This window comes from Pungitius pungitius, chromosome 2 (genome assembly GCF_949316345.1).
Source record: "Pungitius pungitius chromosome 2, fPunPun2.1, whole genome shotgun sequence".
Taxonomy (NCBI): Eukaryota; Metazoa; Chordata; class Actinopteri; order Perciformes; family Gasterosteidae; genus Pungitius; species Pungitius pungitius.
This window is the reverse complement of record NC_084901.1, coordinates 8940250-8955593: the sequence shown is the minus strand read 5'-3', so window position 1 is coordinate 8955593 and position 15344 is coordinate 8940250. Positions and strand designations below refer to the sequence as shown.

General features: G+C 40.8%; 1 protein-coding gene across 1 annotated transcript in view; it reads left to right on the top strand.

The window, feature by feature from the left end:
- The window catches only part of LOC119210022 (copine-8), a 56701-nt gene extending 50849 nt beyond the window's left edge, over positions 1-5852 (top strand). The window contains exons 17-20 of the mRNA XM_037459608.2: positions 54-156; positions 2942-2999; positions 3194-3267; positions 5635-5852. Coding sequence (XP_037315505.1) covers positions 54-156; positions 2942-2999; positions 3194-3267; positions 5635-5835 — 436 coding nt within the window. The 3' untranslated portion in view covers positions 5836-5852. The remainder of the gene's footprint in view (positions 1-53; positions 157-2941; positions 3000-3193; positions 3268-5634) is intronic.
- Positions 5853-15344: the final 9492 nt, after the last annotated feature.

Below are 15344 nucleotides of genomic sequence, written 5' to 3'. Positions count from 1 at the left end.
GGTTGTGCAGAAAGCATCCCAAAGATTGATTTTATGTGTTATTTTGCCCGCAGGTATGCCTCTTCAGTGAAGGACGGCTCCCAGTACTTTGTGCTCCTCATCATCACGGATGGCGTCATCTCAGACATGGCCCAGACCAAGGAGTCCATTGTCAACGTAAGTGCATCCACTGTAGCTGTTAACAAGGAACCCCGCACTGAATCATTTGGAGAAATGTCAGTTCCATTTATGAATTGCTTTGAAAGTAACAATAACTAAAAACTAAACCTGCGAACCAGCTGACCCCGAGTGATCAGGAAGCCGGCAGCATGGCTAAATACCGTCACAACAAGGGGTTTGATGGGAGTTTGTCTGCATGCTCCGGGCTCAATGCCAGGATCTGATCCAGTCCTGCATCACAAGGGCTGTTGAGTCTTAATCACCCTGCACCTCATTCGCGTGCAGTTAATCGTCTCTTCTGTTAAGTACTGCTCTTTCAAAGCGTCTCAGGCAAAAAATAATCAATCAATTCAATCCTCAACGATTAAATCAACATTTATGTAGCCAATTTTATACAAAAAGGTACAATACAATGGAACCCACTGAATGGGAAAAGTAACCCATGGAAATACAGATGACCGAAGTTTAAGCATTGAAAACAAAGCAGACGGATGAATGAAGAGACAAATGTTGCCATAAAGACAGCTGCCTTTAAACCTCCTGAATTCTGTATGTAAACAGTATCAGACAGTAGACAACAGTCACACCTTTTATACCAATTTGATGTGCGGAAAGGTCTTTTGTTTTTGTTTTTGTTTTGCTCTCTTTTGCTATGTTCCATTGTTATCACCAAAAGCGTTCACATTTATTGACTTCATGTTGCAGCATCATTCTATTTCATCCACAGATGATTAGCTATAAAACCATGAAAATTCATATGCAAATTAGTAGAACCGTCATGGTGACAACGTATTAGATTTGGGAGAAAATGTCTCCCTAAAATGATCCTCATCATTACTTGTTTTTCTCCTGGGTTAAAAAAATCAGCATTTGATCAGTATTTTTCCTATTTAGGCACATCGTGGCAGTTTAAAGATTTACCGACTCTGGAATCACTACATGGAGAAAAGGGCACTTATTGTTAAACTTCGAACTAGATAATGTAAATCTAGCAGCTCCATTTAGTACAATAGTCTCAGCAGAATATAAAAGCTAAAGGTCACTGAAAGGTTCTGTCCTGACACATATCTTTACTCATCTACATCCCTCCCTGCAGTTCCAATAGAAATATCATGTGATTGGACTGCTTTTGCTTCTTTTTATCTCCGTTTTTCAGTGACTGCTGTCCCGGCCTCACGTTTAAAAGCATGTTATTCCCCCCACGTCCATCCTCTCCATCACTGTCAAGTCGTAGCATTATCCAATAGGGAAGCCATGGAGCAATGTAGAATGCAAACATATGAACAGCAATGGAGGCTGTTTCTGTGAGCACAGCGACCGTCTCAAGCCTCAACAGAGGAATCTAGAGTTTGAGAGGACGAAGAATTTGAAGGAGAAAAGGAGGCCGATAGATGAGAAAAAAATGAGGGGAGCAGGAGAAAAATGATGGCAAACCTTTACCAAGGGGAGCAAAAATAAAAATCAATGTTTTGATAAGATCATCTAATGCTCTGCTGCTTAAAGTCAATGCATTACTGAAAATTGACCACACATGTGCACCACTCCCCTTTTCTTCTTCACCCCGTCTCTTTCATACTTGCCCCCACACACAAACATCTATTGGCTGTCTGCAGGTCCAGGCCGTTTTATTCATTCTGACATTCCACTTGGCATCAGAATAGGCCAATTGGGTTTAGGGAACAGAACTACTTTGGCAATGATTGTGGTTTGGTTGGTTTGGGTTAATACGTATGTTTTTATATATTCCTCATAATATACTTAGACTTTATGTGACATACTTGGGTTAGAGAATTTCTTGTTTCACACGGGCCATACGCAGCGTTCTTCTCAGATGTCTCACATTACAGTAGGTAGATCTACATTGGAGATTTTGGGAAGCCTGGCACATTACATATGTATGTTAAAGGTTACTTGAACATCTATATAATGTGGTGGAAATTAATCTGTTTAACCGCCTGTAAGAAATGCAAAAACTCTCAAATACCTTTACACAGTTTATTGAACAGATATAAGGAATGGTTCATTTGAATGAATAGAGCTTCTTTTTTTTTTTAGCTTAGGTATCCTCAAACCTGGGATCACAGTGTTGTTATGGTCTCCATAATAGAGTGTTTGGGGGGGCAAAACAGGATGGTTGTAACCTCCAGACTGGGGCGTTAGGTGACAGGTTGTTTTCTGTTGTGTTTTCTGTCACTCACCCTTCCCTCTCGTTTCACCTCCCCCTGTGTGCCGCCGCCGCCCCTGTGATTGCAAGCCCCACCCTTATTGTTTCCCCCTGTGTCTCGTTCCCCTGTGTATTTATTCTGTGCTGACTGCTTGTTCTGTTTGTCTCTTTTGTCCAATGAGCTTACCAGCCTTCCCGTGTTTTGACCCCTTTCTGTCCACCCGTTAATCTTTGCCCGCCGATTTGTATTGATCCGCCTGCTCTGTCTGACTACCCCTGAACCCCTGTACCGAACCCCTGCCTGAAGTAAAGACATTTTTTGCCTCAGACTTTTTTTTTTTACGTTTTTGAGTCCAGGTCCTCGTGGCCCCAGCTCCCTAACAGTAGTACTGCAGTAGTAAAAAAAAAAAGTTACTTTTTGTAATAATATTTCATATTTGGTGAGTTTGGATGGCCTAGTGTGTATATCACGATATGGTACGTTTTCCCTGAATGTAAGCCGTTTCAGCGGCCATGAGAAGTTGGGGTTTGATGCCTTTGGGATGGGATCGTTCCGGGTAAACGAGCAGGGGAATATTTTCTATTTTTTTTAATTGTCTCATATATCCATTGTTCCAGGCCTCCTGTCTGCCTATGTCAATCATCATCGTGGGTGTGGGTCCAGCAGAATTTGATGGTAAGTCAACAAGAACTATTAACATCAATGTGTAATTAAACTTCTTTTTCTACTCTATGGTGGGATATTAACTTTCTAAGCTGAGAAGCGTTATTTGGGATGAAACTTTGTAGTTGTTTTTTTGTAGAATTTGACAACAGCGGGAAATCATGCGTGAACTTTTATTTCCCCCCCCCCCCCCCCCCTCCCCCCAGCCATGGAGGAGTTGGACGGTGATGAAATCCGAATCTCATCCAGAGGAAGATATGCTGAGAGGGACATTGTCCAGGTATATAATACTCTTTTTCTCTCATTGCTCACTGCTGGTATTGTTCTCTTCTGTAAATCGTCACATCCCACATTACAAATGAGCTGTGCCTCCTAGATTGTTCATCTTCATACTCTTACTGATTTCTTGTGGATGTGATGCTGACTGAGTAAAACAACACTCCTCCACTGTCACTATTAGATGCTGGGCCTCAATGTGTTCCTCCATAGTTTATCTGTGCTGGAAGACTTTCACATTCAATCAATTCAACTGAACACATTAAATAGACATTCAGATAATACATTATTTCAAACTATTTCAATACAATATTTTTTAGTACATTTGGTGGGGCATTTGTTACATTAATCTCTTGAAAGTATTACATCTCAAGAGTATTATATAAGTGCAGAATAACTTATTTGCAAGCCCTGTCCCTGTTTTTAAGGTGGGCAGCTAATAAAAAAGAGTCCGCATAATAGCATATCCCCCACTCAGAGACACAGAATAGACTTTTACGCCTAGCTGCGACAACCCGGCCATATCAAAGGCCACCTCTGCACTGCCGTTGGGATGTGAAGTGGGCTCCAACAGAGAGGAATACAGCAAACAAGACTATGTATTGAAAATTTGATGGGATCTTTGCGGGGATCTTAACTATGATTAATCCATCGTTCCCTCCTTCGGCTTGTCAATGACTTGTATTCATTCCTTTGTGTTGTTATTATCTGTGTCCTTGTTTTTTTCTGCTGTGAGACAATGACAAGTATTACCTTTCATACTCGTGTCGTTCCCGGGCACAGCAGCGAGGAGATGAAATACAAACACTCCGAGTGAGCCGTTTGTTTGTTGTGACACGGCGGAGTCCCATTTTTCTTCTCTCTGACCTTTACGCTGCCACAGTCGTGTCTCGCTCCCCCACGCCCTCCCTCGGCCTGCGTAGGCGAGGGAGGCAACTCGTTAGCTGACTTTTTAACAAGCTGAAGTACACATGCACATATGCAGAAAAAGACCCGACGTTAGTCTAAAAACAATGTTTCAGTGCCAGAACATTACAGCAGTTCTGCCCACGGGATCTCATCGGCCGGCTAATTACAGCAGCATGGCGAGGGTTACAACGTTACAAGGTTCCCACCACAAATTGGCTCCTCATATGAACTATGATTGTAGGTGAGAAAGCCTCCCCTATCTATCGTCGCTTGGTTCAGCGTCCATGTCCACCGGCATTTATTTCATTACAGCAGATGGATTTGCATTGCGGAGGAGGCGGCCGCTTCATGATGTAAACAATGAGTCACAGCAGGGCGACACGGCGATTAAAGAAGTCAACAACATGTGTCCCAGGGTTCCCTGAGCAAAACCTATCGAAGGTTTTTTCCTGATGCTGTTTTGGGGTGTTTACAATGGAGGCCAGGAATGTCACACGTTATTTATCGAATGCAGTCATCTTCGTAGTTTTAACATCGTATTATGATGAAATCCCACTCAATTTCAGAGACCTGTGAAAAAAAAATAGACGAAATAACAAGAGGCAAAAGATCAAAATACCTGTCCCAACACTCATAAAATATGCAACAGTCATTTACACACAAACAAGCAGCAACAGCTGATGTTTTAGATACAGTTTACATACAGCATATTGAAAATAAGACCCATGTTTTAATGAAGCTCATAGTCCGTAGGATTACCACTAACATTAGTCAGATTCCCGACCTGTTGCTCACATGTTCTTGACCGCTTGCCTGTCTCCTCTCTCCGTCTTAAATATTGAAGCTGTTCAGTCTCTTACATTAGCAGCTCCCAAATGGCTCTTGCCGGCTTCAATACCTAATATTTTCAGTAAAAACACCATATCACTAATTTGCACATTTTGTTGTATCCACGGTTGCTGCTCATCTCAGTGACCTTAGGGATCAGATTATTCTCAGAGTGCTGCACAACGTTGTTACATTCACCACCAGAAAATAGGACAAATATGCAGCGTCCTAATTAGGAGGAACTGTCTTCTCTAAAGCAGCAATCTTGCCTTCCACTTCAAACAGTGTACGAAGTGAGTTGAAACAAACAGGATAATTTACGTTATATGATTTAAATTCATATTTCTTCCTATTTTCCTCCTCTCTTCTTGCTCTCAAACATTTCATACTCTTTCCTCTTTGCCCTTGTCTTCACTCCATCTGGTCTGGTTAACTCTCTCGATTAAGCGTCCTCTAAGCCGCGTCCCTCTTAGCTGCTGTTACTACGCCGCTTAAGTCTGCCATTTTCGCGCAGTGAAACAACGGGTCTTTAATTTCAAACAGATGTAGACAAAAAAAAAGCTTCCCATTTCCAGAGACAAATTGCCCTTTAACTGTTCACTTAACTCCCATTATCCCCTCTCCTCGCTCTCAGTTTGTCCCATTCAGGGACTACGTCGACCGAACTGGTAACCACATCCTCAGCATGGCCCGGCTCGCCAAAGACGTCCTGGCCGAGATCCCCGACCAGTTCCTCTCCTACATGAGGACCCGCGGGATCAAGCCTTCGCCGGCGCCACCTCCCTACACGCCGCCTCCCTACACGCCACCGGGGCCGATACAGACCGATATATGAGGAGTGGTAGGTGGGGTTGGCGCATGGGTGGGGTGGGGGGGGGGGGGGGGGGCGGTGAAGGTTTTCCAAGTCAGGGGTCAGCTGAACGTTTCGGTGCAAAGTACTTCCATTTCCCTAAAGCCGCTCTCCATGCCTTGTCGTCGTGGATCGCGGTGGTCTTTCTCGTGTTCAGGAAGCCGCATGTTGTGCCAGGAGAGTGTCACTTTTTGAGGCCAGGAAAAGCCAACAAGAGTCTGTTTACTTCCACTGTCGAGCATTCCTGTCACTGTCCGGGATTTATTTTTTCTCGCCGGGGGGGGGGGGGGGGGGGTCAGAGAGTCTGAATTCAAGCTTGGAGGTGAAGAAGGAATGGAAAAGGAAATGTTTCCAGAAAAAAAACAAGATTTCACTTGATCTCGAACTTTCTCTATAAATACCTGGACATGCGTCACATATTCTTGCTCTCTCTCTAGTTCTCTCAGACTCACTCATTGTTTACAACTAACACTAACAAGGATTTTTACTATTGATACTTTTATATACACTATATGATCTCTCTCTCTCTCTCTCTCTCTCTCTCTCTCTCTCTCTCTCCTGGCGTGTGTCAGGTAGCAACAGTGCAGGTCCTGGTAGCCGTTCTGTACTGTACCGTACCGTGCTGTACCGTATTCTGGTGTTTGTATAAACCTTTTGCATGAGTGTAGCCTCAGTCAAGTGCATGCATATAGTGACCCTGCACTACCTCTTCAATCCAACGGTTTGTCTCTGTCTGTGGGGGGTGAGTGTCTGTCCACCCACCTGCCTGTATCTCCATACGTCTCTTCACGTCTGTCTGCTCTGCTCTGAGGTCTGTCTCCCTGTTGCAGCCTTTCTTCCTTTCTCTTTCTCTTTTCTTTCTCTTATGCCTCTGTCACTTTTACAAGCTGTGTGTCCATCATCTTTTGTTCCAATAGACGAGATGAAAAGAAATTGCCCAATTCATTTGACCCACCACTTCGGTCCAGACTGAAATATTTCAACAATTATTTGACAGATTGTCATTGGATTTGGTATAAACATTCATATTCACCTTCATGTAGGATGAATAGCAACACCTTTCATGTAGCTCAGGGTTAGAGTCCAACCTCAGATCGCCACTGGTATGGTTGTGCACTTTTTGTCGCAATACCAATGTGCAAATTCAGAGACTCAAGGTCTTTGAGGCGTATTCCCTCAAAGTCCGTTAAGGCTGAGGGTTTAGGGGGGGTCCCACTGTTGAGACATCTGGTGCCTTTATGATTCTGTTGTGCACACACTTTACTGGTGGGAATTACCCACACCTCATAGCGTTGTGATGTTACACACCGGATATGTTAAAAAGATAAGCAAAAAGGTACGGCATTTCACATCTGGTTTATTATTTGGATTCAGGGTTTAAGGCATCAGAGGGACAATATGTATGGCCCATATTAGCAAACATAGAACACCATGTATTTGCCTGGCATTAGAAATGTGAAATACATGGTGTTATATGTTTGCTTTCCTTTACGTGTATCATTAATTTGACTCAACAGAACGGAAGCATAGCTTATTTCTCTCTCGCTCTCTCGCTCTATGGTCTCCTCCAAACTGCCTTGGCAATATGATGCCCACGTGCCCAGGGGTTTTGTCTCATGGTGTTGTCTAACACCACGTTCCCGCTCCTTGTATAAAACGTTTAAAAGCTGCTCTCAAACAAAATTCTGTTGGAGCATAAAGAGCCCAGTGGTCAAAAATGCAGAGATAAACACACTTTCCCTATGTTTATTTTTTGTTCCATTGCATTTTTTCAGTATGTACCTTTTTATTGTACCTTTAGCTTTGCTAAAGCTTTTGATATCTTGGTTTTTATGACGTGTATTCTTATGTGCCAATCACGTGTCGAAGGATAATTTGCATCAAGGATGTTCGACGTGTTTCCAAATGAACAATCTTTTTAAATAACTACTAAAGGAAGAGTGAGTGTTTTTCGTTGTGAATGTGGAAGGATTTGTCAATGTTGCGGTGATGAAAGTATATGTGTTCATTTTATTTTTTTATTGCATCACCCTGAAGCCGTCATAAAAACATCCGCTGAAAAGAAGACTTTTCAACACCGCGTATTTTCAAACCAGCACCATACACACATGATTGTGTTATTTGTTTTCCGGTGTTACAATGTATAAAATAGTTATGTGATTACATTGATTAGTTAACAGTTGTGGAAGTGATTTATTTTTGTTATCTTGCGCAGTCCATTTTCTTTTTTGTTATCTTGCCTCTGACAAAATGCAACCCAAATATATCTACACATTACTACACGTTTGATTGAAGATGGTTAATTTTGAAACAATTTGTTTTGAATGTCATACATTGCTTACTTATCATTGTTTCCGCACATCTCCACTCCTCTACATTCCCTGTCGCAGAGTGGACCAGCTGTTTTTGTGTGTGTGTGTGTGTTTTTGCTTAGCCCGTATGTGAAGCTTGACACATCGTTAGGACACAAAATGAGGAGCTCATTACTGTAAAAGTTACATCCCGCCAACTCTTGGAGGTTCAGCAGTGCGGGGGTCAGAAAAGGAATCCTGTGTTGGGAGGTGGGAGTGTTTGATGTCGGTATGCAAGAGATAAAAAAGGCTTTTTTGCAGCAGCAGCATGTGCTCACAAGCCTGTCGACGGGATACTTAAACTATGGTTTTATTGCTCTACTGTGAAAACTGTACACCTCAAAGTAATTGCTAAATTGCTGCTGAAATGTAATGGTAGTCAAGAGTCAAAGAAACACAGTTACACAACAATATCTTAAGTTGGATAACGTTCGCAAGGTTGCATAAACGTAAACTTCCACGTTATACTGAGCTATTTATATTTTTTGACCAGATTCGCACGATACAAAGCTCTATTGCGTACAAGAAACCGCCGGGATGCCAATTCAATGGCCAAATTACCTCATGTTTTAAGCCAGGAAATCCTTTCAGAATAGTTCATTCAACTTACAGAATTCATATATTTTACTATGAAACCAGCCCTCTGAGGCTGAATCAATCAATGGAACTATTAAATTATCAATTCAAAATGTAACGTGAAATCAGTATATTTTTTAAAAACTTTTAAAAGCTCCCTTTAGAAAGTGTAAAAAGGGGAAGTCAAACCATCTTAATTCAGATTGATTGATGGGTTGTAATGAAAATATTGTAGTTATACAAAATTACAATTTCATTGTTTTTGTGTATTCATTTGCTAATTGTATTATTATTTTGCTCACTTTGCTTCTATGCCCACACGCAAACATACACAATACACCGTACCGCCGCAATCATTGGTGCCAGTTATTTTGTGTGTGTGTGTGTGTGTGTGTGTGTGTGTGTGTGTGTGTGTGTGTGTGTGTGTGTGTGTGTGTGTGTGTGTGTGTGTGTGTGTGTGTGTGTGTGTGTGTGTGTGTGTGTGTGTGTGCGTGCGTGCGTGCGTGCGTGCGTGCGTGCGTGCGTGCGTGCGTGCGTGCGCGCGTGTGTGTGTGTGGCACATACTTTGCGTGTGTGTTCAAGTGCGTAAGTGTGTAGCGCCTTTACAAAAGTGTTTTAATAGACTATTTGAGGTGTAAACATATAATGATATTTGTTTACTAAAGCTATCCAAATAATATATTGTATGCTCGTCATATCTTAACAACGTGCACTATGTTTGCATGTACAGTTTTACAAAGGATGCACCAGTTCCTTTTGTTAAAAACTGAGTGTTTTGAAATATAAACGTCTATGAAAATGAAATGTACAAAATGGCCTTAAATCTTTCTCTGATTTTCTTGGAATTGTACAATGCCTTCTTCAGAAAAATGAATTGTTTCATTGATGGTTATCTATTTTGTGTTAGTGTTTCTATTGCCTTCTAGTAGATATTTTTCTTTGCACAAATTAAATTATGGATTAAACGATTATCTTGTACTTTTTTGAAACAGTGATTTAATCAGAGAAAGCATGGCTGAAGTACTGATTGTCTGATTATACATATAATAGATGACTATTTCTGTATCGAACTATGGATTTTTAAATAAATATTCATATTAAACAGAAAACATGCTTTAGGGTTTTTCTTGTTTTTGGAGAAGGTTTCAGATTTCCTTGACTGCACTCTTTCCTCTTCTCCGTTTGTCTTCTGTCTTCTCTCATAGCTTATTAGGGTAATTATACAACTTACAAAGACACAGACACAAGACCTATAGCCTTTACCAAAGCTGGTGCAAAACAGAACCACGTGACATTCTTTCTGTTCTTTTGAACCCTTCTGATTTAACCACACTCCATAGTGTACTTCTTTCATCTGCCTGCTGAAGTGGCAGCTATTTAAGAGGAAAATAAATTGAAAAATATTTGTGAGATATGAGCCGTTTACATGGCAACTTCCTTAGTCTTCACCATATGTGCAAAAGTTGCAATTACCATTCCTGTAAACTCCCTCCCTCCCGGCATCCTATTCCTTCTTGATGAAATAAACACACGATGAGCCCTCGCATAATGCAGGATGACGGCCTGTTATTTAAGTAAACAGCATGTTCTACAGAGAAGGACTGAGAGTCAACAAGATATATGGCAATCATCTCTCAGAGGAGTAATGGGAAGGTGTTAAAGAGATGTCAAAGTGGATATTAGAATATAAATTATTACCTGGTTTTAGCCTTTAAATTACTTGTCAAATCAACTGCACGTTAGTACAAAAAAAGACATGGAGTTTTCTACATGGTTAGCGTGGCATTTCAGATTGGATAGCTTTTCCAAAATAAGACTTTTTGAGTACATATGTCATGTTGATAAAAAAAATGGCTCTGGGTGACAGGTGTAATCTAGTATGCACACCCTGTCCTTCCGTCCTCATGAACCCCAATCAATCACCATCAACCCTGTTGTGTATGTTAGAGGATTTCAGGTGTCAGCTCGTCCATTTTTCCACTTCATCAATAAACTCATCAATTTAGGGAGCAGAATTATTACAGAACCCATTTGCATGTATTTGCGGAGCAAATAAGCTAAGTTGGCTTCCCATTGGCCCCGCTAGAAATCCAGCCCAAACCGTAAAATCGGTGGCCTGAAGTAAAGCAAAATGAGAGTTTAATTAAAGCTTGTTCATCTAAATAAAACCGGAGAGCAATGACAGAAGGGTTCGATGTCAGATGGGGATAATAATAAAGATTTGTTTCAGAAGTAATGAAAAAATGTTCCACCACACACTATTTATTAAAACCATCTTTGTGCCATGAGAATACTGGAATAAACAAACTACCCGATTAAACCATCCAAATATGAATTACCTTAATCGTTTTTTTTGTTATCACATAAAGTGTTCAAATGTAAGGGACCATCCTCATGTATTGGAATCTAAAATAAACACTAATGATGTACTTTGATTGCGGCCCTGTGGAGGAGGGAGTCAGGTCATCCACTCGCCTCTTCTGGTTACAATATTGGACTCACCTTATCTGAATGCACGCTGCTCAGTTAAGTCAGTCCTCATTTTGAGTTTCCTTTGCTGTGCCATGACAGCATTGCACATATTCCACGTGTCACATTGTTCTCATTTTGGTGTTGTTTATTTCCAGGTGCAACTCCTTTGTCGGTCCTAGAGGCAGATACATGGCACCTCAGGGTCTTCCTTTTACAGGATGAAGACACTGCTCGTTTACATGTTTAAATACTCCACAATGTCCCTAAGAATCTTCCACACTTTTGGCAGAAACTGCAAGCGTTGTCAATTTGTTCAGCCACGTTTTTTTTCTGCACTCAGAGGCCGAAATACACAACCATTCGGGAACAAAACGACTTAAATGCACACATAAAAAACGGAATCGTGCATGAGAAATAACCAAGGGCCAGTATTGTAACATGTGGATCACTGTTTTGTCCTCCAGTTTACACGCCAGTAATATTATTTAAAACTATGAAAAACACCTGGAGCTATTTCGATTTCTGCTCCAAAATGATTAAGTTAGAAAGATCTAACAAAAGGGACTCCGATGAAGACCATATCACAAAGTGTGCATGGGTGAAGGTGATTTGTGTCTTATTTTCTAACGCGCACACAGGTGAGTCTTGTGCATGCCTCTGGTTTCTTTAAATAGCTTTATTTTATCCAGGCATCCCTTGAGGCTAGGGGATACAATGGGTGGATTGATTGAGGTGCTGAAGAGAGGCAGAACGAGGGAAAGGTGCTAATATCACTGTCAATCAACATTTAATGCAGCGGCAGGAACAGATGGAGGGATTAAGAGCATCGTAGCGATGAGCACAAAAAACACACACACTGCTCCCTAAACAACTATGGGACAGCATATCAAAGCCACCAACAGCAAGCTGCGTCTGGGGGATATGACGCTGACAATGCACCAACAAGTAATAACCTGGCATTCGAACAAAGAATACTCAGCATTTGGATGGAAACAGCTGTATTTTAAGAAAACGGAAATCTTTTTCTATTTTTCTCCTTAATTGTTTAAATACTTATTCACCAAATTAATATTTGGCAATTAGCTGATGCAAAGGGCTGTGTGAGGTTTTGTGTCCTTTCAAAAGACTCAATGTCTTAACGCTGGCGTTAGTCTAAGTAACTGTGGTCCTTGTCTGTCAAACAAGGTTGTAATTATGTTCGCTTGTCACTTCCTGACAAAGTCTGTAGCTTAGCAACCTGCCACTGAGATGGAGCTAAAGTTGGATCTCATTTTAATATTCCCCAGAAATTATGAACACGGAGGGGAAGCTCAGGCAGTGTAGAATTTCATTTTCTAATCCTGAAGGTTGTCATCGGAGCACCCCTAAAAACAAAAAAATGTCTCCATTACAGCATAAAAGTTTTACAGGCAGCCTGCTGGAAATAGTGATATGAAGGTGGGCAGGCTGCATAATTACTGTGTGCTGTTAATAAAGCAAAACACATGTTTTGGCACGCTCTGCCCACTCAACTCCCACTGTTCATATTTAAATAGAACATGTTGGTTGTGTGCTGTTGCCGTTTTTGTAAAGATGCTAAGAGGTGGAAGGCACACAGAGTTCATTGTGTAACTTCTAAAGTCATTGAAACATTATTCTTGCAGCACATCTCCTGTCAAAACAAGATTTATATTTGTGGAGAAAGCACATGTGCCACAGATGTCTTTACTTACTTAATTTATTTAGCTCTTCATTGTTTTATAGAGTTGTACTTGACATCAACAGCACCTCATTAGTGCATGTTGATTATCTTGAGTCAAAGAACATTACTTGTCAGCATTACAAGCACATTATGACACTTCTTAGTACAATACAACTTTTCCCATCTGATTTTCTAAATCTTTTTTTTACCTTTATAAACTGAAATATTAAATCTTTTAAATCAACCTATTGTCAGTATATGACTCAATTATCTTCTACTTATTTGAGGTCAAACAGCTTTCAATTGTTTTATACTTGTTTTTAATGTTTATTTTCACGATAAGGTTGAATATGACATTAAAGTTGGCTAACATCCGCCCCTCACTGTTGATCCCTTCACAAAGTCGAGCAACTTGTCATCCAATCAGGATACTGATACTGAACATTTTAGCTATTCAATAATTATAATGAACATGGAAGTAAAGTCACAATTATTTATCTTCCATTTGAGTCTTAAATCATTAATGTAATGTCAAGTCACCAAAACATTGAGTCCAAACAACAATGACTGGAGTCCAATCTCAATCTCAGTGTGGTGTAATTTGTGATAAGACATAACCTGTGTAAAATAATAATAACAAACTAACCGTACCCTATCTTTGATTTGGGACCTTGTATTACTTGTTTGTGGATTCTTTTTTTGCTGCAAAAAAACATCAAAACATAAATTGACTTGAAGTCGCTTTGACATGTCACGGTAACATATGGTGTCCTCTGCTTCTCCATCTGCTTTTCTGCCTCCGTGTTTACGTTTTTGAAAGTGCAATCCAGGCTCAGGCGGCAGCTTGATTAAATCCCAAGGAAACTACTTACTGTCATAATGGGATGATCCCAAGTTAATAGGGTCTCTCCAAGAGACAGTTCTGTCTTTTTAGCTTCTTTTTTTTTATATCGCCTCATTTAGAAACCAGATGAAGAGCTACAGAACAGATCGTGCTTCTTCATTATAGTCCACCAACTCCAACAAGGCGACAAAATGGCCACTTGGCGGCTCATTTGACGGATGTTTTTTAATTGCGCTTACTGTGTTTAATACTACACACACACACACACACACACACACACACACTGAGTGTGCATTTGTCTCAATTAGCACTACATACTGGGCCACTTGTTCTTCCTAACCCGGGGTGATAAATAATGCATCACAGTGTGCGCGCGTAACGGTGTAACGTGCATTATGCAGCGAGACAGCACGCGGAGCCTCTCGTCGCGTGCGCTTTTTTTTTTTAAACGTGTTTGAGAGAGAAAGAGAGACGGGAACAGCCCGCGGTTGTTGTCTTTCATCTTGGCTCTGTCTCTGCAGCCACGCATTAGACGTTTAGATGGGAATATACTGTATGTGAGCGTGACACGTGACACTGACGTAATCTTTTTTTTTTTAAATCTTGGAATACCTTAACGTGCACCTGTCAGACACTGCGAGAATGTTAGCTGTGGCAGGCTAAGGGTTCAGGTTAGATTGCACTATGGCAGGTTTTTAATAAAGTTACTAATGGAATAAGGCTAAATGTTTTGTATTTTGACAGTCTGGTACCACAGACTCACTAACACTTTGCGATGTGACCAAAAACTGCGATAGACACCTAATATGTCAAAAAAAGGTGCCATTTACAAAGATTTAGCTTCCAGTAGACACATGGAGGAAGAATCAGGAAGATTCGATTATATAATATAATCCTAAACTGCAGTGATTATATTCACCTCTTTTGTAATGAGATTCTTACTGTGCTGTGTTCCTGGGGATCCATGTTTTTCTCTCAGTCCTCCTTTTCTTCTTCACCCCCCTCCGTCTTTTCTCATCCCAATTATTTTCTGCCCATGAGTCTTTTATGTTCCCCTTCAGGCAATGATTAAGTAATAAACTCTGGTAGCATTCACTAAAACTCATTTACCTCAGTGTGTTAATATGTTTTCCGGCCCTCCTTGTTGAGTTCCAGTAAACAAATGTCCTCCTCAATGAAGCTTCCCTTTTAATGAACTGCTCAGAGCCACTGGTTCTTTCACACGTTACAGTTGGGGAGAAAAGTTTTCTTGTGGGTGACGCACTAGACAAAGAAACGGACAACATGACATCCTTAGGAAATAATGCTGTTCTCTTCTGAGTAAATCGGTGACGAATGTACTATTTTTTTGACATGCAATGGGAGTTAAATGAGGAGAAATCTATTGAATATACGTTAAACAACCTAAACTGTAATCTGCAAGGGACAAACCAGAAGTGGATTTAGTCAGCATGAAGTCTCCCACTGACTTTTTTTTAACAGTGTTGAAGCTTCAAATACGATTTTTGATTGTTGTCATCTTGTGTTCATCAACGTTAGATAATTATTTTCGATGAGCAGAATGTTACAA